The following is a 26,814-nucleotide window of genomic DNA, read 5'->3' as shown; positions in this document are numbered from 1 at the left end:
GGTAGCCCGCAAACTCACTGCAGCGCCGCAAGTGGGCAGATGTCAACTTTCAGACCCCAAAATGTGTTTTTTTGGCCCTCTGATGTATTTGACTTTGACATCCCTGCTCTAAAGGCAGCTTGTGATCCTGCACACATCTCTGGGCTTCGGTGTTAACAGTTCAACCAAAGAGCGATGATGTTTACATTTAATTCAATTCAATTCAATTTTATTTATAGTGCCAAATCATAACAAATGTTATCTCAGGACACTTTACAGAGTAGGTAAAGACCACACTCTATGACTTATTTATGATTTACAGAGACCCAACAATTCCCCCGTAGAGTACGGTGGCAACGAAAACCTTCACTATAACAGACAGGAACGTGGGACAGACCCAGCTCTGTGGAGGACGCACATCTGTCTGCACTGGAAGACGCCCTAAGACTTCTTTAAGACGCCCTAATTACCGTCTTCTACCAAATAGAAGATGATGTAATTTCCTGGAAAGCCGCCTGAAAAAAGGGGGGCTGCATATTTTGGGGTTTATATTTTAAAGGCCATATAAGTGCTTCTATAGACATAGTCACTGAGCCACAGTGTGAGCGTTCATTCATTCATCTTCAACCGCTTGTCCCCGTCGGGGTCACGGGGGGCTGGAGCCGATCCCAGCTGACATCGGCCGTGAGGCGGGGTACACCCTGGACAGGACACCAGTCTATCACAGGACACATAGAGACGAACAGAGACAGACAACCATTCACACCTACGGGTGATTTAGAGTCATCAATGAACCGAACACCTGCACGTCTTTGGACTGTGGGAGGAAACCGGAGAACCCGGAGAAAACCCACGCAGACACGGGGAGAACACGCAAACTCCGCACAGAAGGGCCCCAGCTGGGATTCGTAACAGGAACTCTCTCGCTGTGAGGCGACAGTGCTAACCGGATGTAACAAACGAGCATGGGTAATTTGGAGCCAACCAAGAGAGACACGATACCACGTAAATGCGAAAACAGTCTGGCGCCGAATGTGAGCCACATCCGGCTTTTTTGTCCCTCCAGAGCTGATGAGCCACAGCTGGGCGGGACCACGCCGACCAGCTCCAACAGACAAACACACGGGAAAAGACACAAGCAGGGAGAAACACACAGAGGGAGACAGACTCACACAAACGTAAGAGGGAAGAGACTGACAGGACAGGAATCCTGACAATCTGAGCCGAAAGCAGCCCGTTGACTTCACCAAGCGCTGCTGTTTCGCTTTAACGAGTGACCACGTTAGCCGACGAGTGCGTCTGTGGTTGCTGAAGTGACTGCAGATGCTAAAAACAGGAAGAGAGCGTGTAGCTGTCCTTGGTAATGACTCTATGTTTAGTTGTTCCTGACAATGCTAAAGATAACGTCACCTGCCTGATCAGTCTTTATAGTTCTGTTTGAGGGAATGTGTCAGTTGTCAAGTTGCTCTCATAGCGGTAGAAGTTACCCGGATGTAACTTTAGTTCTATGCAAACGGGCTCAACATAAGTTGTCATGCTAGCTCGGGATCGAACTCACGAGTCAGTCAAGTTGTTGTCGTTAAACTCAAACATCCTTCCTCTTCCTCGACACAGCTTCACTGGAAACGCCTGCTGGACAAAATCTTCCACGACAGCTTCTCAGAAGACGAGGAGATCGTCGTGCTCGCCACCGACTACATACAGAAAGTCTCTGACATCATCAAGACCACGTCGAAGAGGTAAAGAAACGGAGAGAGAGAAAGGAGGGGAGGGAAAGATGAGGGGATGAGGGGATGAGGGTGCGGAGGTGTGTGGAGAATCGATGAAATTAGAGGCAGGCATTTTTGAGTCTGTACTTTTTGAGCGCGAGTAAGCGCTTTTGTTTGAGGTTGTTTTTAGTGTGTGTGTGTGTGTGTGTGTGTGTGTGTGTGTGGGTCTGTGTGTGTGTGTGTGTGGGTCCTTTGGGTTAGGGCTGCCTCTATAGTTTGGGCTACAACATAGTGTCACGACGTGTATGGATTGGTTTTTGAGTGCTGCTATGCATGTGTGTGTGTTGGTGTGTGTGTTTGCATTTGTGCCTGTGTGTATGTGTTTGCGTTTGCGTTCGTGTGTGTGTGTGTGTGTGTGTGCGTGTGTGTGTGTGTGTGTTAAGCCTGTTGGGTGAACTTCCAGTTGGGTTCTGCAGCTGATTATTATTGATTTACACCCACACCTTTCTACCACCTGCAGACTCATATAGACGCACATGGACGTACACATACACACACACATACACACACACACACTTCTTTCCCCTGTTTTCTCGACAGGCTCCGGGGGGGGCTCAAGGGGCCGCCGCATGTCAGGGTGTGTGTCACAGCAACTGACAGCTCGCCAATAGTTGCTGTGCTCTTCACACACACACCCCAGCACTCAGCCCTCATGCACGGACGACTGGCGGTGGATTACTTGCTTGTCATTCATGTATGAGACTGGATGCATGTTTGTCCAAGTTCATAACATTATGGTAATTAGCCTACACGCCCCCGACAGGTGTGGTCGGAGAGGTAATAGTTTCAGGTCGTCCGTCCGTCCGTCCCTTTCTTGTGAAGGTGATATCTCAGGAACACCTGGAGGGATTTTCTTTTAAGTTTCCCACCACTTGGATTTGGGGATGTTGGGATTAAACGACTTAGCCATGAGCGCGGTTACATAACGTCATAGTTTCATAACAATAAGAACTGTAGAAGCGGTATCCTGATTCCTGTGTTGTTAGACTTTTCTTTATTGATCCTTTGGGATGAACTCCCGCAAGGAAATTGAATTTCCAGCATCTTACAAAAACACAAGGGAAGTATAAAAAATACAGTATAGGATAACCAATAAACTCTCACTCACTCATCTTCAACCGCTTGTCCCTATCGGGGTCGCGGGGGGCTGGAGCCGATCCCAGCTGACATCGGGCTTGAGGCGGGGTACACCCTGGACAGGACGCCAGTCTATCGCAGGACACATAGAGACGAACAGAGCCGGCCCACCTGATCAGTTTATCCAGTCTGGAGGTGCCCTTCTTGGATACGCCCCCCCCCCCCCCCCCCCCCCCCAGCACACCACAGTGTAGAAGAGCACACTGGTGACCACAGACTGGTAAAACATCCACAGCAGTTTGCTGCGGATGTTGAAGGACCTCAGTCTCCTCAGGAAGTACAACCTGCTTTGTGCACTCTCCTCTCATGATGAGCTGCTATGGTTAGCTAACTTGCTAATGCGGATGAATCGCTAGCTAGCTGAGCAAAATACTGCCTAGACTGGATAACGTCAACAAGTTACATTGCAAAGCAACCGACCAGAACCATGCAGCATAGTAAGTTACAGCTAGCAGGCTAATGTTAGCTTGCTTGCTAATGTTAGCTCACTGTAACCAAAGGTGGCTGTGTCTTGACTGCATGAATCTGCCGTCGGATGCTTCGTGGCGTTGGCTGATGGAGTGAGTTGCAAACGGCAAGCTAGCGTTATTGTTGATATCATTGTAATTTTACTGAATCATACTAACATGATGCCGGCCTCACTGTTTTTGGTCGGTGATTGCTTGCGGCTAATGCGTGTCCGAGCATGTTTGTGCGAGCAACAGGATGCTAACTGCAGTTTGCTAACGGCCATCGGTGTCTCGAATAACAAGAACAAGAACCTTTAAATGAACTCAAAGCATCAGACATTTGTTTAAATTTGGGGTTGAAACTGAAATTTAGCTACAGCTTGTCAACTTGGTGACTATACTGTATATGTCTGTCTGTCCGTCTGTCTGCGGTTAGATTTTAGAGCGTACTCACACTGTCCTCCCGGACCGCGACCCGGACTTTAGGGTACTTGTCCCCCCTCCCTCTCCCCCCCGCGCCCCAGCCCCGTTTGTACTCACACTGCCAGGGCTGGCCAATGCTTCTTGCTGTCCATACGCCATCACACCGTAACACGTCACACGCATTGATCGCGTGTGTGTGGCTTTGTTTCCAGATCTTTCCATAGACCTCGGAGTTTTTGTGCATCTTGTCGACTGTTTTTGAATATTTTCATCTGACCAAATCTGCAGTAAACACTCCACCTCCGCATCACACCAACGTGAACCTTTCACCGCCATTGTTGTTGTTGTTAAATGTCCGCGCATGGTCCCTCCTTCTATTTACATGTCCGAACAGGCGCACATAACGCTACTGCCGTAGGGCTCGTGCTCGTGCGCACGCTCGTGCTCGTACATGTGCAAACGGCTCCGCTAAAGCCCACCTCTTTCAGTTGTGCGCGGAGCGTGTGCACTCACACTGCTTAAAGGTACTAGGCTTTAGCTGAAAAACCGGTTTTGGCCGCGGCCAAAAGGACAGTGTGAGTAGGCTCTTAATGGCAACCGTGCAAGAAAGAGTCACGAATTTCTACAGGCGTGTAGTCAAGATCAAAATGAAGGTCAAGAAGTCTGAGCAAGGGGGGTCGAAGTAGGGGTTAGAAAGCAGGGAAGGGGTCGTTTCCACCTATTTGCGCCTCATGCCCAATTTGGCGCCTCGGCTGATGTGATCTCCGTCTCTTTTCTGTATCCATTCATATTTCTACAGGCTACAAATAAGGATTATGCTCCACTTTACATTTCCTGTTTGGTGTTTGATGCCGCTGCCTTTTCTCCGCCACAACAAAAGATCTTCTTTCAGCTGTTTCTGATCTCTTTTATCTGCTCTCCCGCAGCTCTCCCCCTTCTTTGTGAAATGGACTTTTTAATCACAACACGCGTTAAGTTATCATTATGGGATTCATAATCCCCTTTGTAGAAAATATTCACCTGCCATCGCCGCCGCCGTCACATCCATTAGCTCGGGTTCACTTCTCCTCAGGTCGCGGTGTCGATGCTCTGTCTCTTCCCTTGTTGTTTACCAATCTTCTCTTTGAGTTGTCTGTCTATCCATCCCCCCTGATGGCTTTAGTAATAGATTCTACACTACGTTTCAATCATCCTCCGTCCCTGTCTTTTGTTCTCTCCACCTGTGTCTATCTGACATCCTGTCTCCTCCGCCTTTTATCACACTCTCACTCAGTCAGCTATAACGTTCGGGGCTGATACGGGCTTCGGCGTGGAGCCGCACTCTGAAAGTTTAAATCGACTTCTCATTCTTCTTCGCTTGTAAACTTTGGGGGGAATCAAATGCCAGCCACATCTAAAGCAAGTGACGGCGAAAAATGCTCCATTTATCTTGAGCTAAGCAAGCTAAGCATGACTCAGTTCACCAGGAACAGGAAGGCACCCAAGCACTGGAAAAGTGGAAGGAAATATCTAAAAAGGCGTTGTTGTAGTGGCTAAATCACTAAACGTCAACATGTTTCAACCACTGTTTTCACTTAAATGGTTCAAATGACAACTGAAGCGCTTAGGTCCCTCATCTCATCTCATCTCATCTCATCTCATCTCATCTTCAACCTCTTATCCGGGGTCAGGTCGCGGGGGCAGCAGCTTTAGCAGGGGACCCCAAACTTCCCTTTCCCGGGCCACATTAACCAGCTCTAACTGGGGGATCCTGAGGCGTTCCCAGGCCAGTGTGGAGATCTAATCTCTCCACCTGGTCCTGGGTCTTCCCCGAGGCCTCCTCCCGGCTGGACGTGCCTGGAACACCTCCCTAGGGAGGCGCCCAGGGTTCATCCTTACCAGATGATCCTGAACCACCTCAACTGGCTCCTTTCAACACAAAGGAGCAGCGGCTCTACTCCGAGTTCCTCACGGATGCTGAACTTCTCCCCCTCTCTCTAAGGGAGACTCCAGACCCCCTCCTGAGGAAACACATTTCAGACGCTTGTACCCGCGACCTTGTTCCTTCGGTCATGACTGAAGCGCTTAGGTGACATTTAAAAATAGTTTTCTAAAAACACTCAAACATGTTTACTTTTATTAAACTGTGTAGAAAGTGAAGAAGGCACAAATGTAACGTAGGCACATAGACTTAATGCGTCGCTGGCCAGCCAGTCAAGCAAGGTGAGTGGTCGGCCTATGTTGGTTTGTGCGAGGGGCCTCCTGGTTGGACTCTGCAGGGGGGCCCCAGATAATTGAGCTACGCCACTGGCGACACTGTGACTATAACTTGTAGCCTGATGTTAACGAAGCTGCGGGAGCTCACGTGTTTGTGTCACGGCGCTGACGGCACTATCTTCTTACACTGCCTTCATATCATTCCTGTCTTATCTTTTGCTCTGTTGCTGTTCAGCCTCTTACATATTGAAATGGCGAGACATCAGGTAGCATGTGTGCGACCAGATGTTAAATTAAGTCGCACACTCGCATTTGGTTGCAGTCCGGAGCCTGAATTGTCTGTTTGTGTGTAAACGAAGGGTAGAAACTCAGGGAAATGTCTCTGTTTTATAAAAAAAATATCCGTGTACGTGTAAACGGGGCCTCAGGAGGATTCAGCGTCAGCATTCAACGCCAAATCGTGAGACAAATTCAAGGAACAGCAAACATAACCAACGTAAACCACGTCATGTCCCGCCTCCTGCACACTTTACCCAGGCGCCCCCCTCCGCCTTAGACCAACCAGAGTACTTCCAATACGTGAGAACGCGTCTGACGCAGAGAACCTGTAAAGTAAATCTCTTCTTTTTTGGGATATTTAACATTAAATGTTGTTTTTCTTCTCCTGGCGTGAATGAGCTTCTGCACGATGACAGTGGGAGGCCGCGGTTTGAATTCTTTAAGACTTTCTTTGTGTGTCTTTTTCGTCTCCCTTCACCAACCCCTCTTGTCTTCAGGCTCCTGCTCTCCGGCTCTCTCCATCTGTCTCCTCCTCCCACAACTACACCTCTGCCTCTCAACTTTGCATGATAACCCTCCGTTCCCCGTATTCTGCCTCCATCTCCCCCCCGCAACCCCGCTCTCCCATCTGCACCGCTCCCATTGTTTTCCATCCATCTCCAGCCTCTGTCACTTCTCTACCTCCCGGCACCCTCCTTCTCATCACCTGCTCTCCGCCTTTTCTTTCTCTTTTTAATCTCTTTTCACTTCTTTCCCATCCTCCGTCGTCCTCCCACCTTCGAGTGCGTCTGCAGGTCGTCTCCAAAAGAAATTCTTTTTTAGGGGTTTAAACACAGGTTGGTGTTTGCAAACTCATACAAATGGAGGAGATTTAGAGCGATTCCATTTCCTGTGGGGTGTCGCTCATTAGCATAGCTTATGAGCGCTTGTGTTAAAAAACGCCCCGGTTCCTCACATCCAGGGGTCTCTCCGTTATAGCCTGTTACTTCGCAAGTCACACAGCAAGCAACACGCCTCATGCTAACAAATGCGTACACACACTTGGGAAAGTGTGTTCGCACTCACGAGGGGACAACACCGGAGATTGGGAACCTGATGGTGTGAAATCTTGTCACCAAAAAAGAGGAAAAACAGGGAAGTTTCATCTCCTTTTTCTGCAGATATGTGTTCATTGATCATTAGGGCGCACTCACACTGTCCTCTCCCCCCGCGCCCCGGGCCCATTTGTACTCACACTACCTGGGCCTCGCGCGAATGCTTCTTGCTGCCTATACGTCATCACGCCGTAACACATCACACGCATTGATGACGTCATGGCGATGCGTGGCTTTGTTTCCAGATCTTTCCGTAGACCTCAGAGTTTTTGTGCGTCTTGTCGACTGTTTTTGAATCTTTTCATCGACCAAATCTGCAGTAAACACTCCACCTCCGCATCACACCAACGTGAACCTTTCACCGCCATTGTTGTTGTTGTTAAATGTCCGCGCATGGTCCCTCCTTCTTTTCATGGACGGCCCGCTGGCCGCAGTTATGCGTGGAGCGGTTGCACTCACACTGCTCAAACACACTAGGCTTTAGCTGAAAAAACGTTTTTGGCCCGGTGCGGAAGAACAGTGTGAGTGCGCCCTAAATCTTAGTAATTAATTTAATGAAACACTGCTTCAATATCAGTAAGGGTCTTATATGAAAGTAGGTACTTTTATTGGTATCAGGGCTGGGCGGCATGTATTGTCAAATAATATAATAATACCAGTAAAAATACAAATTAAAAGTATATAGGAGGAATTAAGAAGACCAAGATACTATTTAAGGGCGCACTCACACTGTCCATCCGTATCGTGCCCAAACAGGTTATACGGGTAAAGTCTAGTTCGTTTGACCAGTGTGAGTGCAACCGTACAGCGCCCAGGAGCTTCGCTTGCCGTTCTCGGCCCGTTTGCTAGAGGTGGGCTTTTGTAAAGCACGTGCACACATGTACGAGCCCGAGCGTGCGCACGTGTACGAGCGCGAGGCCTACGGCGGTTCTGAGGTCATTTCCTGTGCGCCTGTTGGGACATAGAAAAAAGAAGGAGGGACCATGCGCGGACATTTAAAACAATGGCGGTGAAAGGTTCACGTTGGTGTGATGCGGAGGTGGAGTGTTTACTGCAGATTTGGTCGATGAAAAGATTCAAAAACAGTCGACAAGACGCACAAAAACTCAGAGGTCTACGGAAAGATCTGGAAACAAAGCCATGCATCGCCATGACGTCATCAATGCGTGTGACGTGTTACGGCGTGATGATACACAACAGTTGTGTTCATGGTGAAGTCGTTTTAATAAATATGGGGAGTTGGTATTTTTCTGCAGTGCCGTTGCACGAGCTCGATAGAACGAGAACGATTAACCCGCCGTGTGGTCGCCCAGCTGCTGATCCAGACGTGCAAAAAGCATTCCAGAGAATTGCATGTCTGTTTACATTAATCTCCTGCACACACACACACACACACACACACACACACACACTGTGGGGGTCAGGGGTCGTGGCAGAGGTGTTGGCCCGTTGTATAATCGTCCAGTAGAGCAGACGGAGAGGAGGTTTTGTTCCTTCCTAGTCCACAAATGGAGCACAGACAAAACTCTTTTGTACTTTTCCAAACTCTGCTGGATCTGTCACTCACTTGCACACACACACACACACACACACACACACACACACACACACACACACACACACACACACACACACACACACACACACACACACATATACTGTCCAAGAGTTCACTTTAAAGATTTAAACCAGTTGGAAGAGGCCGGAAGAAGCTGACAGTGGTATAAATACTGGATTAAAGCCGAGGAGGAAAGTTTGGATTCCTGTCGAGTCGGAGGAAAAGTGTGACAGGACGGGTGGTTAAAAATGAATGTATGCCCACCCTGAGTGAATGGTGGGTTATCAGTTATCACTCCTATAGATATGAGGCGGTGTGACCCTACTCTCCGTCTTGGATTTGTTTGAATTCACTACGGGACACCCTGAGAGAAAGTGGCGCCAAAGGGGGTCCTGAGGAAGCTAACGGCGATCGTTACCATGTGAACAGACGATAACGGGCGTCTGAACCTGCTGGTGGGTGTAGCAGGCTTCTTCTAACCCGTCTCTGTGAGGCTGATAACCACTGATAACGACCCGTTCAACGGAGCGATAACATTTGAAATCGACGCCAGTTCTTTCCATCTCCTCTCCTTCATCCATTCGTCTCTTTTCACTTCCCTCCTTCATCGTGTTTCTGCTGATTTGTCTTTTCACTGTCTTCTTTTTCACTCTTTCTCACAATTTTTCACAATTTTGTCTTTGTTGCGTCTTTGCCCGTGGTTACACTTGTCTTTTCAGTGTGACTTTTGCTACAACGCGTCACTTTTATCAATTGTAGGTCTAAACAGGTAGGAGAACCGGGGCTGGTTTCCTTAAATGAGCCATTGTGCATCACGGGTTTCTCTCCTGCGTCCCTGTTTGTACTTTCTCTGCTTTGTTTCACTGTTTCATTTTCAGCTTTATACATGAGCTGTGTTAACGCTGCGTTACAGTGCCCCGGGAGGTCGGAACATTCGGACCTCCAACTCGGAACTTGAACACTTGTCGAAGTGGATCCTCCGACTCGCAAACTCGGGGGAGCTCAACCAACCCCGACCGCAACAAGATAGCTAACAAGATATGTCGGAGAACAATGGCGGCGCCCGTGAAAACACAATTTGTGAGAGGTAAAACGTCAAAGAACAGGCTATAAACGTTACCCTGCATGTAGTGTTTTATTAGATACTGCAATTTTAAACAAAGCGACGCATTGCGATGACGTCATCAATGCGTGTGACGTGTTACGGCGTGATGACGTATAGGCAGCAAGAAGCATTCGCCGAGGCCCAGGTAGTGTGAGTACAAACGGGCCTGGAGGGGGGGACAAGTACCCTAAAGCCCGTTGCGCGGTGCGAAAGGACAGTTTGAGTGCGCCCTAAAATATACGAAGAAGAGGACCAAGTTCCCTTCTGGTTGCACCTATTGTGTCATATCCCCGCGGAAATACATAAACGATCAGGAAGTTTACATTGAACTGTTTGATTGGGAGCATTTCATAACAAAACATCGGCTTTTGTCTACTTCCTGTTTTTCTCCATCCATCCATCCACTTCCTCTCCTCTTACCGGCCATTTGTCTCCTTCTACGCATCATTTCTCTCCTCCTCCTCTCTTCTTCATTCTCAGCAGTTTGAGGGTTGCTATTGACAACTCGGATCCATCCATCGCACCCCCATTTTCCTCCCGTCCATTTCTCAACACTGACAATTCGCGCTCTCCATCTTAACGGGCATCTATTGACCGAAGCCTCCTCTTCATTGTCCTCTCCCTCCGCCCCCTCCCGTGTTCTCCCATTGATGGCTTCCCCATCATACAAGTCTACTGACAAGAGCAGTCACACCTCCGTCTCCTTATCCTCCATCCTTCTTTTCCTTTTCTTCTCTCTCCCTCCTCCAGTGTGTGCGTGCGTGTGTGTGTGTGTGTGTGTCTGCAATGACTGCAGCCAATCCCATTAGCCAGATGAACAGGCCCCCAATGAAGGGGAAAGCATAATGACAACACCAGCGTCTCTATCTCTCACACACTCCCCCCTCGCCACCGCTCTCTCCCTCCATCACTCTCGAGGGTGTGTGTGTGTGTGTGTGTGTGTGTGTGCATATGCGAGTATGTGTTGTTTCCGCGGAGCATATCAGTCCTTGCGAGAGAGGAAGAGAGAGCGTTGTTTCATGTGTTTATTTACGCGTGTGTGTCCATAGAAGTGAAACAGCCGAGTCGTCGCCGCCTCCCGGGGTCTGTTGCACCCGCACGGTGGTTGTAAAGCATTTTAGGATGAAACTGTTCGCCACATGGTGCATTTCATGGCGCTGCGGCTTCCAGAGCGGGGCGTCCAGGGCTGAAAATACATGCTGTCATGCTACTAAAAGGTGCTTTGGATAAAAGTCTCAAAATAACAAATGAATGTGTGATTTTCTGTCTCTTTGCGGTTTGAGAGCTTGTGTGTGTTCTTGTGTTTCATCGTATTATTTGACATTAAAATCTCTCCTCACCTGAGAGTGAAGTGTAGACCAGAGGTGTCCCTCCCTCCCCCATTACCTACAGGGTCATTACCCGTGGTAATGTGTTGATGCAGTGCAAGGGGACGGTGTCTTTTCATCTCTCTAACTAGCCCCATTAAAATCCATTCAGCTAATGAGCCTTCACTCAGTCCTCCGGTGATTAAGACCCACTGCTTGATCCGTACAAAGCTCTCACCGTCAGGCCTCGTGCTTTCATTTGGCTGCGCTGTGACTCCATTAGGGCACAAAGGGCACACTGGCGTGCACGCGTGTGACCGTGTAGTGGAGAGCGGGGCTGATTTGAGCTTTTAAGGAAGTTTCTAGAGAGCCAAAGACACATTTAGGGCGCACTCACACTGTCCGCTCGTCCCGTGCCCCGTGCTTTAGGGTCCTTGTCCCCCCCTCCAGGCCCGTTTGTACTCACACTACCTGGGCCTCGGAGAATGCTTCTTGCTGCCTATACGTCATCACGCCGTAACACGTCACACGCATTGATGACGTCATGGCGATGCGTGGCTTTGTTTCCAGATCTTTCCGTAGACCTCGGAGTTTTTGTGCGTCTTGACGACTGTTTTTGAATCTTTTCATCGACCAAATCTGCAGTAAACACTCCACCTCCGCATCACACCAACGTGAACCTTTCACCGCCATTGTTTGAAATGTCCGCGCATGGTCCCTCCTACTTTTTTCTATGTCCCAACAGGCGCACAGGAAATGACCTCAGAACCGCCGTAGGCCTCGTGCTCGTAAACGTGTGCGCGCTCGTGCTCATACATGAGCAAACGTGCTCTACAAAAGCCCATCTCTCCCAAACGGGCCGTGGACGGCAGCGTGCAGAAGCTAGGCGCGGTACGGTTGCACTCACACTGGTCAAATGAACCAGGCTTTACCTGTAAAACCTGTTTGGGCACGGTACGGATGGACAGTGTGAGTGCGCCCTTATTGTCCATTTATATTCCCCATTTTGTGACGCAAAGTTTAACAAAAACTGAGGGTTTATGTTGGTTAATGGACTTGGACTAATAAAGCCCCTTTCTAATCTTCTGACTACTCAAGGCGCTTTCACACTACTTGCCACATTCACCCGTTCACACAGACATTCACACTGATGGCAGTGGACATCTACAGACCATCTAATCTAACCATTCACACCACATTTACACACCAATGCCAACACAAGGAGAATCTGGGGTTCAATGTCTTGCCCAAGGACACTTTGACATGCAGGAGGAGCCGGGGATTGAACCGCATGATCTCTCGAATGGAAGACGACCAGCTCTGCCTCCGAGTCGCAGCCGCCCCATGTTGAAGGAGTCCCGATTTAAAACAGTGATAGATACGTTAAAGAGATAGTGTGTTAAAGGTTGGCGTTACATTATTAAAGGTCTACTGTGTAGCTGCCGACCAACTGCGTACGGGCTCTGTAGTCGAGGTAGAGATGGATGAGAGAGAAGATCACGTTAAGGAAATTGCCTCAGTAATCTTCTCTTTATAACACATCGCACTCTGAAATGAAGCTGCATTCTCTCTAATGTCCAGCAGGAGGAGACTCCACTTAAAGCTGCATTCTCTCTAATGTCCAGCAGGAGGAGACTCCACTTAAAGCTGCATTCTCTCTAATGTCCAGCAGGAGGAGACTCCACTTAAAGCTGCATTCTCTCTAATGTCCAGCAGGAGGAGACTCCACTTAAAGCTGCATTCTCTCTAATGTCCAGCAGGAGGAGACTCCACTTAAAGCTGCATTCTCTCTTATGTCCAGCAGGAGGAGACTCCACTTAAAGCTGCGTTCTCTCTAATGTCCAGCAGGAGGAGACTCCACTTAAAGCTGCATTCTCTCTAATGTCCAGCAGGAGGAAACTCCACTTAAAGCTGCATTCTCTCTAATGTCCAGCAGTTTGTTGTTTGTTGTTTTTGTACCGGGATAGTTTTTATTTTATCGGAGGTTAAAGTTTATGAATAATTACGGGCGTGGCCTCTTGAGTGACAGCTAGCCTCTGGCCCTCACTTCTCCTCGGAGGTAAACGTCAGCCACATAATCGTATCTCCCTCCCCCCAACGTCACATACATGCCCTTTTTTGGTCAGAGGAAATGAGGCGGAGGAAATGATGGCAACTCTCGTAGACGAGGACGATTGAATCAAGTAGAGAGAACGGACCTTGACGTAGAAGCTACGTACATTTTTAACACAGTCCATGGTCACGATAGAACCTTAGTAAGTCCCATCAGTTAATTCATGAAGTCAATTTTACTTTTGTTAACTTAAATATGTCTTGTTGAGCGTTCGGTTGCACCTTTCTAACCAAGCATTTTTGTTTGGGTGTATGTCGTAGCCAACCATCCGTCTATCCGGCTGTTAAATCGTGACGTAACATCCTTTCAAAATACGATTCCAGGACCCAAGCTGGTCCAAGCCTTGTGTTGTTTGATCTGAGTTTTAAAAAAACAACGTAGTATTTTGAAAGTGTGTTACGTCAGACTTTACCGCCGGATATTACACATGCATGAAAGAACACATTTACAGTGGGAAATTGAACTCAAAATGTAATCACAATACAGCCTGACCACATAAAATACATGATTTCAGTGGGGGAAATCTGTAAATCCAGAACTCTCGTTTAGTGTCAAGTATGATTCCAGCTTTGCTCTGAATGATTACCGTGGATACTTTTCTGCAAAGATGCCTCGAGTTCTCATCTCTCTCACGCATACAGTAAAAAAAGGCTGTCGTTGGAACATTATCTGCTGCGCACACACTCCGACACACACACGTGCATAATTGTATAAACTCACACCTGTCCAAGTGTGACGACACAAACAATCTGAAACAAGCAGGTGACGACAAAACGCCATAAAGCAGCTAATGAATACGAGCACCTGTAACACATGTTGATTAGCGGATGTGGCTAATGATCAAGGACACCACCTGAGTCTCTCATTAATATACTCCCCCTCCCTCCCCTCTACCTCCTGCTGCCTTGCTCTCCCTTTTCCCCGTCAATTAAATTTACTTCACAAGTGCTTTGTTGGCGGGACCTCGGGGTGCTGTTGCCAAGGCGCTTTTTGATTTAATATCTGTCATGCATAGGGGAATTTAAGGGGGGGGAACAAAAACACGGGGAAATAACAACAACACGCCTCGAGGTTCGCGCGGAGCCTCGCAGTAGGAGCGCGGGGCATTTGTCCCCGCAGGGCAGAGAAGATGTGTGCACCCAGTGGGGGCACGAGGACCGACCAGCGCTCCGTCGTCTGGTGGAGAAGACGCAGCTTGAATACATAAATGAAAGATCCATTTTCTCTCTCGCGCTCGACATTTTTTCCTCACCCCTCTGCCGCCTCTCCGCTGTGAGTCACTCTGGATTAGAGGGAGCCGTTCGTAAACTGTTGGGCCCTCTTGACTCCTCACCATCGGCTCTCGATCACTGTCTCCCTCTCGAACTTTTCTGACTCTTAAGTGGCTCGGAGGGCAGATGGAAAAACAAAACCGCGGGCCAGATGGAACAAGATTACAGTGAGACACAGTAGATGTCACTTCACACATGAGGACGTCTTACATTAAAGTGAGACTATGTAACTTTTGAAAGTAAAGATAAGACGCTTTTCTGTCTTACAACTGGAAAGTTTACACTCAGGGGTTTTGCTGCTACAGACGTACGTTGTCTGGTAAATAGGCTGCATAAAGGAAATGTATGAGTCAGATTGTATAGAAGTCAATGAGAAAATGAGCTGCATTCTCTCTAATGTCCAGCAGGAGGAGACTCCACTTAAAGCTGTATTCTCTCTAATGTCCAGCAGGAGGAGACTCCACTTAAAGCTGCATTCTCTCTAATGTCCAGCAGGAGGAGACTCCACTTAAAGCTGCATTCTCTCTAATGTCCAGCAGGAGGAGACTCCACTTAAAGCTGCATTCTCTCTAATGTCCAGCAGGGGGAGACTCCACTTAAAGCTGCGTTCTCTCTAATGTCCAGCAGGAGGAGACTCCACTTAAAGCTGCATTCTCTCTAATGTCCAGCAGGAGGAGACTCCACTTAAAGCTGCATTCTCTCTAATGTCCAGCAGGAGGAGACTCCACTTAAAGCTGCATTCTCTCTAATGTCCAGCAGGGGGTGACTCCACTTAAAGCTGCATTCTCTCTAATGTCCAGCAGGAGGAGACTCCACTTAAAGCTGCATAATCTCTAATGTCCAGCAGGAGGAGACTCCACTTAAAGCTGCATTCTCTCTAATGTGCAGCAGAGGAAGACTCCACTTAAAGCTGCATTCTCTCTCATGTCCAGCAGGAGGAGACTCCACTTAAAGCTGCATTCTCTGTAATGTCCAGCAGGAGGAGACTCCACTTAAAGCTGCATTCTCTCTAATGTCCAGCAGGGGGAGACTGCACTTAAAGCTGCATTCTCTCTAATGTCCAGCAGGAGGAGACTCCACTTAAAGCTGCATAATCTCTAATGTCCAGCAGGAGGAGACTCCACTTAAAGCTGCATTCTCTCTTATGTCCAGCAGGAGGAGACTCCACTTAAAGCTGCATTCTCTCTAATGTCCAGCAGGGGGAGACTCCACTTAAAGCTGCATTCTCTCTAATGTCCAGCAGGAGGAGACTCCACTTAAAGCTGCATTCTCTCTAATGTCCAGCAGGAGGAGACTCCACTTAAAGCTGCATTCTCTCTAATGTCCAGCAGGAGGAGACTCCATTTAAAGCTGCATTCTCTCTAATGTCCAGCAGGAGGAGACTCCATTTAAAGCTGCATTCTCTCTAATGTGCAGCAGGGGGAGACTCCACTTAAAGCTGCATTCTCTCTAATGTCCAGCAGGGGGAGACTCCACTTAAAGCTGCGTTCTCTCTAATGTCCAGCAGGAGGAGACTCCACTTAAAGCTGCATTCTCTCTAATGTCCAGCAGGAGGAGACTCCACTTAAAGCTGCATTCTCTCTAATGTCCAGCAGGAGGAGACTCCACTTAAAGCTGCATTCTCTCTAATGTGCAGCAGGAGGAGACTCCACTTAAAGCTGCGTTCTCTCTAATGTCCAGCAGGGGGAGACTCCACTTAAAGCTGCGTTCTCTCTAATGTCCAGCAGGAGGAGACTCCACTTAAAGCTGCGTTCTCTCTAATGTCCAGCAGGAGGAGACTCCACTTAAAGCTGCATTCTCTCTAATGTCCAGCAGGAGGAGACTCCACTTAAAGCTGCATTCTCACTAATGTCCAGCAGGAGGAGACTCCACTTAAAGCTGCATAATCTCTAATGTCCAGCAGGGGGAGTCACTTAAAGCTGCATCCTCTCTAATGTCCAGCAGGGGGAGACTCCACTTAAAGCTGCGTTCTCTCTAATGTCCAGCAGGGGGAGACTCCACTTAAAGCTGCGTTCTCTCTAATGTCCAGCAGGAGGAGACTCCACTTAAAGCTGCATTCTCTCTAATGTCCAGCAGGAGGAGACTCCACTTAAAGCTGCATTCTCTCTACTGTCCAGCAGGAGGAGACTCCACTTAAAGCTGCATTCTCTCTAATGTCCAGCAGGAGGAGACTCCACTTCTCACCTGATTTATTTCCTCAATAAACATTTTCCTAATGACTTTATGTCTCAATCTCTAGTTTCAAGTCTTCTTCAATGCAGCAGATGTTCATTTAGTAAATTATGGTCCCATTTAGAGTCAAACAGACCATAAAGCAGGGGATCCTTTAGGGCGGGGCTACTGTGTGATTGACAGGATAGCAACAGGATAGAGGTTTAGCGTTACATATCCACGGCACTGTGGACATTAAGGGCGCACTCACACTGTCCTTCCATACCGTGACCGAACAGGTTTTACGGGTAAAGCCTGGTTCGTTTGACCAGTGTCAAGGACAAGGACCCTAAAGCCCGGGGCACGGGACGGACGCACAGTGTGAGTGCGCCCTTAAATAGCTGTAAACCTATTTTGTGTTGTCTGTGTTAAAGTCTCAGGATTTTGACCCTCTCACAGTGTGTTTTCCATTCATCAAAGTTCATTGCGGTGCCTGAAAATGTCTGTGTTGCGTGTGTTTGTGCCTTTCTATAAAAGCGTTTGGGAAATCGGCGATTTAAAAAAGCAGCAGTTTCTCTTTAGCTCTTTAGTTTCTCTTTAGCGTTTAGCTTAGTGCAACACCATTGAAATGACTGCGGAGCGTAGCCTGACGCTGCTATACGCTCCGCCATTTTGTCCAAATATGGTCACAAGTGGAATGGATATGGATGAATGATGCAATGTCATCTTACAGAAAACCTGTGCTAGGTCATTTGGAAAAAGAGCAGTATGATATTAAAACCTAAATAAACCCTGTAATTCATCATTGAAGGTAACTGTTAAAGAACTGATAAAAGCAGTTTTGCAGTCAGCTCACATATTAAATGAGAAGAACATAAACACCAAAATGATGAATGTGTCCAAGTAGATAACTGACTTTTGCCTGTTTTTGCTTTCGCATCTGTCTCGTGGGTTTTCCAAAGCTGTCACGGTGTCAAAGATGAATCAAAACCAAATGTATGATAATGTAACTCACCCATCCTCCTCGTTTCCTCCGTCCTAGGGTTCTCCATAACTACATGCTGTGGCGCATTGTGGCGGCACTAAGTGAACACCTGTCCACCGCCTTCCGCAGCACCATCCACGAGTTTTCTCGGGAGATCGACGGCACAGAGCAGCAGCTGGAGCTGGGCCGGCTCTGCCTCACTCAGGCCAACAAACACTTCGGCATGGCCCTGGGGGCGCTGTTCGTCCAGCAGCACTTCTCCTCACAGAGCAAGGCCAAGGTACGGGATTAATTAAGATGGCCTTCATTTTGTCTTGTTTTCATTTTCATTTTCATGTATTTAATCCTGACAGGAGCCAAATTTCACCCAAGTGGCCGTTAAATTCAAAGTGAGCTGCAGAAATTAAAACGTGAACCGCATGTCGAGGTCTAAAACTGTGACGTGGGCCGGCTGAACCCGACCGGTGGTCTGCTTTCACCTCATTTCATTCATTACACACTGTTAGCTCACCAGGCTAATGAAACGTATTGGCTGCACTCCAGTTGTCCCCCGTAGACTGTATAAAAAACGGACATAGTGTCAGCGACGTCAGGTTTAACGTCTTGAGACTAGAACTCTTATTTTGTAGGGGGTCCATGTCTGTGTTGACTTGTGGTTCCTGTACTGGGACTGTAAAATATCGTCCATGCAAGTCAGAAGTGTCTCTGTCTCTCACTCTCTGCTTTCTTTTTTGTTTCTTTTTTGCTCTCTGCCTTGGTCTTGGTCACTAATCCACCTCTGCCCTTTGGTCCCCTTCTCTTTCACCTTAATCCTTCTCCGTATGTATTCTCATCTCAGTCTCGTGTGCACTCTGGGACATGGGGATATGGTTCCCAATGGGATTTCTAACCTCTGTAACCCCATTGCTCCCTCTTTAAGCCTTTCATCGGCTCCTTATTCACCTTCTTCTTCACCTTCTTCTTCACCTTCTTTGTCTTTGGATGTTTTCACACCTGCTTTGTTTAGTTCAGTTGAATCGAAACCCTGGAGCGTTTACCCTCTTGGTGCTCAACGAACCCTGGTTTTATATATGTGTTAGTAAAGGTGCAGTCTCTCTCACTTCAACTCCATTCTCACCTCTCGAGTTGCTAATCGGACCGAAGGGGCTCCGAAGAAGTAGTCTTGGCCCGGATATCCACCCGAAATATTAGCCGTTGGCCCCTAGAGGCTAAATTGAACTCACAAAACTCTCTTTACAGGTAAAATGCAAAACAGAAAGCTTCCCGGTTCATCCACCATAATTACATTATGATGAATAAGCTGCTCTCCACGCTTAAATCAGCATCTTTACAGCTGAAGACTGAAAATGCAGCAGTATGTATCGGAGTGAACAGGAGAGGGCGCATTAAACAAAATCTCCTCCAAATACCAAGAAGGGTAAATTTATACAGGGTTCGTACCGGTGCTTTAAATCCTTGAAAATGCTTGAAATTGTATCTGCATCTCTTTTACATTCAACAGCTATAGAGTAGAAATAAAATGAGTCAGAGACTGAAATGAAAAACCTGAAATTATCATTTTCAGTATGTATGCATTCGTGGAAATATATTTTTTTACCGCAGCTTTAAGGTGCTGGAAAAACTTGAAAATGGACCATGAAAGTGCTTGAATTTGACCTTTGAAAGAGTGTGCAGGAGTCTCCAGGAGGTTCTTTTTGTATTCACGCTCTCGCTCTCCGCCCCGAATATCCGACCAATAACTGGACGCTCTCTCGTGTGTTGTAGTGATTTAGGTTGAATGCCTTCACCGTACTGCCCCGAGCTAATCACTGTTAGCCACGTCCGGCTGTTAGCGACTCCCCCAGACTTCGCCATTAATCGTTGTTACACAGATTATTTGATGTATGTAAGTGCCTAAAAAGACCGTAGGATGATTTTGCGGCAGAATTACATTGAAATAACTTAAAGGCCGTGCATTCGTAGAAATATATTTTTTTACCGCAGCTTTAAGGCACTGAAAAAGCTTAAAAACGGACCTTGAAAGTGCTTGAATTTGACCTTTGAAAGAGTGTGCAGGAGTCTCCAGGAGCTTCTTTTTGTATTTACGCTCTTGCTCTCCGCCCCGGACGTATCCGACCAATAACTGGACGCTCTCTCGTGTGTTGTAGTGATTTAAGTTTGCATTTCTTCTCAATATGAAAAAGAAACCGAACCAAAGGGGAAGTGGAGCGGACCGGAGCAAACAAACCACAGGTGTTAAAAACGTATACTCTCACGGTCCTACGTTTCACGCTTTATCTCACGTTGAGCTGTCTTTTCTTCTTCCTCTTGCAAACTTTTAAAGATCCAAAACTCTGGACTATAAAGCGTGAAGCACGTCTGACACAACTGGAAAACGTTCTGGGCGCTAATCACTTTCTATGTACTCTAACTTAATTGAAATTGAAGTTCCCGCGCTCTTAATGTTCCATTTAAGATCCTAATAAGATACTGAGTGTAAATTTCAACAACGCTTCAATCTAGTGGAGCTTTTACTGATTAATTAAAAGAAAAGAGAAGAGGGACGTTTAAGATCGCGCCTGCAGTGAGAGCAGGAAGTGTAATCCCATCATTCAAACCATCCTCATATGTAACGAGTGTCTACTGTCGATGGAAAGGGTGGAAAGTCTCACGCTGGGTTTTTCTGCATGTTCGGTTCACACTGATCCTCTCACATTGCTTGGAAATCAATCTGCTCTACGTTGGCGTGTCCACGCGGGTCCGAGACCTCATTAGCAACACAAGAGGTACCAGACCTGCAGCCAGTGGCGCTGTTTGTAAGCCTTGACTGACTCGCAGACGCTGCTGTTCCTCAGCGTGAACGGGAATTAATGAGTCTCAGGAGCTGGAGCTGAGTGACAGGAGACAGGAGACTCTTGTTATCCTGAATCACCAATGTAGAGGCAGCTGAAGGACACAACACGACCCCCTGTCTTTTAAGCTATGAATGTAGCAGAGGCTGACTGTTGACGGCAGCTTGAACGAACCCACCCACCTGTTTCTAGGATGCACGGAGGATGTTCAGCAGGTCAACAGTAGACGCCACGTAGAAGTGATTGTGCATCATGTGAAAGCTGGAGAGTCATTTGAGGTGCAGCTCAGCACTTCCTGCCAAGGTTGTCTAGTCAGAAATCTGTAATAAATATTAATTAATTAATTAAAATACATTTTTAACGTGTGCGAGGGCTTAGAACATGATGATTTAACTTTAGGAAGGCCGTCCAAATGCTCTGTTATGTTCGTTGTTGCAGCAGTTTTTGCGTTGATACCATTTGTTACACAGATTTGGTGTTAACTGAAAGCATTTTTTACCACTCCAGATTTGATTCAAATTGTCAGAAATCCCTCCAAAAGCCCATGTAGGAGACGTCCAGGTTGAAGATGAGCAGCATGGCGTGCTTGAGAGTGTGTGTTGCAGAGGCGGTGGTTCATGTGGGAGTGGGCGTGTGCACGTGTGGAAGTGTGTGTCTAAAGGTGCGCACTTACCTGTGACACAGATGATGAGAGAGACAGGGTTGGGTAGTAGCCGTAATTTTTGTTGACCGCTATCCACTCATTCATTTATCACTTTTGTGTCTGTTTAATCTGCTGGTTTCCTTATTTCATGCATCTCATCATGCTTTATTGCGCTGTAATAGCTCTGTGCCGTTCTTTCATAATAAATGCAACAAAAGCATATTTGGATTTCAGCGTATATGTAATCATAGCCTCCTAGCGCGTCCTAAATCCGCGAATCTGAGGACCCAACCTCGTACTCTCAGCGACCAAAGGGTTTTGTCAAGGAAGCCGCAACAGCCCACATTAAGACACCCAGAGCTTGAGCAACACCGGAGAGAAATCCATGCTGTGATTTGGGATCAAAAACCTTTGAGATTTCTGCAAGAATTGCACTTTTCAGCGCCTGAATAGCACTTGCGTTGTGTAAACTGCTCAGAAACGTCCTCATTGTGAATCTCCCGGTGAAAGCCATCCTTCCTCTGAATGCTCCAGGTCTCTAGGTTGTGGTTGTAAAGTTTCATGAGGCTGGATGACAGGATACCCAGACTTCCTGCTCAAGCCCGAGCTCATAGATCTAGAATACGGGGTGAGTCATGGGTCATCCTCACCCTCACATCGTACGAACGTCATACATTTCCCAGCATCCCATTCTCATGGAGCAAAAAATACATAGTGCGAAAGAGGAAAGCCGACATCAAAGTGGCGATGAAGGTTGACTGTTGCGGCGCCGCACATCACCTGTGTTTTCACCAGAAGAGTCACAACGCAACAGCCGACGGCCAGCTAGCACGTACGTAACTCTCCGTACCAGCAGGTGGCGGTAGTCTGTGTTCGTTCCTTAAAAAGGGAAACCAGACGACCGACAGGATGGATTAAAGACACTGGATAGCAAATAAGTTGTTTCTAGCGGCCTCTTTGGCGGTAAGATTGAACTGCAGGCGACTTCATCTCCCAGAGTTCCTTTGGAAACCAAACAGCGTCGACTGTGTGTGGTCAGTAGATCGGCAGCTCTCACCTGCAGTGATGCGGCGTGATGCCTTCACATGCTCCGCACTGATAGGAGGTCCGAGGAGAGACGGGGAACGACGTAAAAACCGTCTCTGGCTGTGCAGCGTGTTTGATTTTAGCGCCACAGACACTCAGATTGTATTTAACAGCTCATTTTAGACAATGAAATGTCTCCTATGGGGACAGACATCAACCGTTTATATCCCCAAACACATTTTCAATCAGATATGTTGAGGTCAAAGGTCAAGGAACCCCCTTGAAAATGGTCATGCTAGTTATTCCCTCGCCAAAAATTTGCCTAACTTTGAAACATTAATAACCAGCTACAGCCACTGGAAGAAGGTGAAAGTCACGGTTAAGGTTGGGGGGTGCACGAAGAAACATCTGGAGGAAATGTACCGTGTACAACAGGGACTTTGTTTACAAGTAAATGTAATAATCAGGACACCAGCAGGTGCATTTTTAATTTCCAGACTAATCCGCTCTTTAAGTCGTGACATGACACCCTTTCAAAATACTATTTTCGGGTCGAAAACGCGCCAAACAATAACTATCACTGCTTTCTTCAGTGAGACATTTTGATCAATGAAAAAGAGGTAAATTGACTCTTATCTGTTCAAAGACACATTGAAGAAATAGGAGACTTGGAAATAGTAGTAATAGTACTTTGAAAGGGCTTTACGTCACGACTTAAAGACTGGATACTATACGCCCAATGAGTGATCGAGTATCGGGCAGGTGGCTCCGCTCGTTGCTGGGCTCTTCCCTCTTGGTTTGCCACCACTGTGGGAATCCTGGCGTGGCTCGTTGACCTCTTCCTTAGTAATACTCAGCAGGTTTTCCTTTGTCTGGCTCAGGAGTTCGCTCACATTACGCTTTAACTTGTATGTCGCATTGCAGCTGCACCTTTAGGTCGTCACCAGACGGTCGAACTGTCCCATTTCAGTCGCTTTGACTGGCGTCGGTGCTGGCAGCTGGGAAACAGAACCGCGTCCCCGTGCTGTTTTTGAAAATGAACTCGAGTGATGGTTGGACGCTTCGATTTGTGGTCTGCAGTGTGTTTCAGCTGCCAATAGGGTGATACAGGACATGGGGATTTGTTATTAGATATGATGTGATGTCCCTCCAGGTACAGGAGCTGGTGGAGGACATAAAGCACTCGCTGGACCTCCGGCTGCAGGAGCTGGACTCCGCTCGTTGCTGGGCTCTTCCCTCTTGATTTGACACCACTGTGGGAATCCTGGCCTGGCTCGTTTACCTCTACCTTAGTAAAACTCTTAAATTCAGCAGGTTATCTCTTGTCTGGCTCGGGAGCTCGCTCACATTACGCTTGAACCTGTATGTCGCACTGCAGCGGCACCTTTAGACCATCACCAGACGGTCGAACTGTCCCATTTCAGTCGCTTTGACTGGCGTCGGTGCTGGCAGCTGGAAAACAGAACCGTGTCCCCGTGCTGTTTTTGAAAATGAAACCGAGTGATGGTTGAACGCTTCGATTTGTGGTCTGCGGTGTGTTTCAGCTGCAAATAAGGATACAGGACATGGGGATTTGTTATTAGATATGATGTGATGTCCCTCCAGGTACAGGAGCTGGTGGAGGACATAAAGCACTCCCTGGACCTCCGGCTGCAGGAGCTGGACTCCGCTCGTTGCTGGGCTCTTCCCTCTTGATTTGACACCACTGTGGGAATCCTGGCCTGGCTCGTTTACCTCTTCCTTAGTAATACTCAGCAGATTTTCTCTCGTCTGGCTCGGGAGCTCGCTCACATTACGCTTGAACCTGTATGTCGCACTGCAGCTGCACCTTTAGACCATCACCAGACGGCCGAACTGTCCCATTTAAGTCACTTTGACTGGCGTCGGTGCTGGCAGCTGGGAAACAGAACCGTGTCCCCGTGCTGTTTTTGAAAATGAAATCGAGTGATGGTTGGACGCTTCGATTTGTGGTCTGCAGTGTGTTTCAGCTGCCAATAGGGTGATACAGGACATGGGGATACATTTGGTATTAAACAGAACCCTCCTTCCACTATGATGTGATGTCCCTCCAGGTACAGGAGCTGGTGGAGGACATAAAGCACTCGCTGGACCTCCGGCTGCAGGAGCTGGACTGGATGGATGAAGCCACCAAGGAGGCGGCGAGAGCAAAGGTACGCAGCCTGACTCAGCCCTCTTGCATCACAACACACCCACTTCGCTGCCAGATCCGATTAGTAAACAGTTGAGAAAGGGATTTAATTATTTCTTTGCCATTCCTTTCTTTCCAGGGGGTTTTGATTGATTGCGCGGTTAGATGGCAGGGTGTGATAGAATACATCAAGGGCTTGACATTGAGAAGGGAGGATCGCCTAATCCGGATCTCTCTGCGGTGCCGATTTAGGGTCTGCACCGCAAGATATCCCTGCTAATACTTTTACAATCTGAAGTTATAATCCCTTTAGAGGGCCATGCTGAATATAAAGAGCTTCCCTGTAATCCTATTACTTTGGGTTTGCTTGATTAGTTGATGTGTGTGTGTGTGTGTTATAAGTTAGTGGAAGTTGGACCACTTCCTCCCTCCATCACACTCTTCTTCTTCTTCTTCTTCTTCTTCTTCTCTCCCAGCTGAAGCACATGATGGTGATGACAGGATACCCAGACTTCCTGCTCAAGCCCGAGCTCATAGATCAAGAATACGGGGTAAGTCATGGGTCACCCTCACCCTCACATCATACGTTTCCCAGCATCCCATTCTCCTGGAGCCAAAAATACATTGTGCGAAAGTGGAAAGCCGACATCAAAGTGGCGATGAAGGTCAACTGGCCAGCTAGCACATACGTAACTCTCCGTACCAGCAGGTGGCGGTAGTCTGTGTTCGTTCTTTAAAAAGGGAAACCAGACGACCAACAGGATGGAGGGCTACATGGTGGTGTAGTGGTTAGCACTGTCGCCTCACAGCAAGAAGGTTCCAGATTCGCATCCCGGCTGGGGCCCTTCTGTGTGGAGTTTGCATGTTGTCCCCGTGTCTGCGTGGGTTTTCTCCGGGTTCTCCGGTTTCCTCCCACAGTCCAAAGACGTGCAGGTGTTCGGTTCATTCACCATTCATGTGAATGGTTGTCTGTCTCTGTTCGTCTCTATGTGTCCTGTGATAGACTGGCGTCCTGTCCAGGGTGGACCCGCCTCACGGCTGATGTCAGCTGGGATCGGCTCCAGCCCCCCGCGACCCCGACAGTGACAAGAGGCTGAAGATGAATGAATGAATGAATGAAAATAATGAGTTTGTTTTCACAGCCTCTTGTCTTCACTCTGGCTGCACTATAGCTCATAACCCCCCCCTCCCCGCCCCGCATCTCCTTCAGCAGATGGAGCAAGGGCTAAATTTGGTTTCTTTCATTTTAGTTTGATTTTAATACGCTGATGTTTGTTCAAGTGTAATTGTTTTTTTATTGTACGTCTGGTTTCAATTAGTTAGTAATGGTATAAAAACGGGAATGGCATGAACGATGGTGCCGCTCCTCCGTCAGATCCTTACTGGCTCCAAAACTACAACATGGTGGCGCCGGTAACAGGATAAGTGACGATGTAGTGTCCATCTTTAAACAGTCTATGCAACAGACGCTTACTTGCCAGCTTGACATTTGACAACTAACCATCTGCCTAGTGTGTCAGGAATTGAGATACGTTGTTTCTAGCGGCCTCTTTGGCGGTAAGATTTAACCGCAGACAACTTCATTTCCCAGAGTTCCTTTGGGAACTGAACAGCGTCGACTTTGTGACGTCAGTAGATCGGCAGCTCTCACCTGCAGCGATGCGGTGTGATGCCTTCACATGCTCCACACTGATAGGAGGTCCAAAGAGAGACGGGGAACGACGTAAAAAGCGTCTCTAACTGTGTGGAACATTTGATTTTAGCGCGGGAAAGTCTCCACAGACATTCAGATCGTATTTCTGGGCAAAGCAGCAAAAACAAGCGCTTTCATTAGTCGATCATGTGATCAATCACCATTAAATAGGAACTTAACAGACAATTAACTGGATAAAAATCTTACAGACTGCAACTTTAAGTGTGCAGAAAATGACTCGTAGGTTGGGATGTCTCTGCAGCACCACGGATGTCGTACATTACGATTTCACTCAAACTAAATAAACCTGAGTCACTTTGCTGATGCAGCTTTAAAAAAATGATATACTTTTAAGTATGTCGATGCAACCAGAAGGCACGTATAAGTCCTGGTAGCAGGCCGCTCAGCTGTCAGAGACTATTTGGGGGCAACTGTATGAACAGATGTATGAACTGAACTTCTGGGGATAACTGGGATGAGTTTTTCATTAAATGTGAGTGGAAAGGATGAAAGTGTAATCCAAATTCTGAGAAAGCTTAAACTTATGACGTGCATCGTGAAGGTGGTGATCAAAATAAGGAAGTGACTGAGGTGCTCAGACCATACTTGAATATTTTCCTTTATGCTGTTTTACATGGTTTTTGCTTTAGTTTGTA

The 26,814-nt window shown here is 47.5% G+C and overlaps 1 protein-coding gene across 1 annotated transcript in view; it reads left to right on the top strand.

Moving 5' to 3' along the window:
• ecel1 (endothelin converting enzyme-like 1) overlaps window positions 1-26,814 on the top strand; it is a gene marked incomplete at both ends in the record, with an annotated part of 56,828 nt that overhangs the window by 7,270 nt on the left and 22,744 nt on the right. The window contains 4 exons of the mRNA XM_083913409.1: window positions 1,594-1,718; window positions 17,874-18,096; window positions 24,389-24,487; window positions 24,942-25,016. Coding sequence (XP_083769535.1) covers window positions 1,594-1,718; window positions 17,874-18,096; window positions 24,389-24,487; window positions 24,942-25,016 — 522 coding nt within the window. The remainder of the gene's footprint in view (window positions 1-1,593; window positions 1,719-17,873; window positions 18,097-24,388; window positions 24,488-24,941; window positions 25,017-26,814) is intronic.

This window comes from Echiichthys vipera, assembly GCF_963691815.1.
Source record: "Echiichthys vipera genome assembly, chromosome: 5".
NCBI classification, from domain to species: domain Eukaryota; kingdom Metazoa; phylum Chordata; class Actinopteri; order Perciformes; family Trachinidae; genus Echiichthys; species Echiichthys vipera.
The sequence above is the reverse complement of the archived record's forward strand: the minus strand, read 5'-3'. Positions and strand labels throughout refer to the sequence as shown.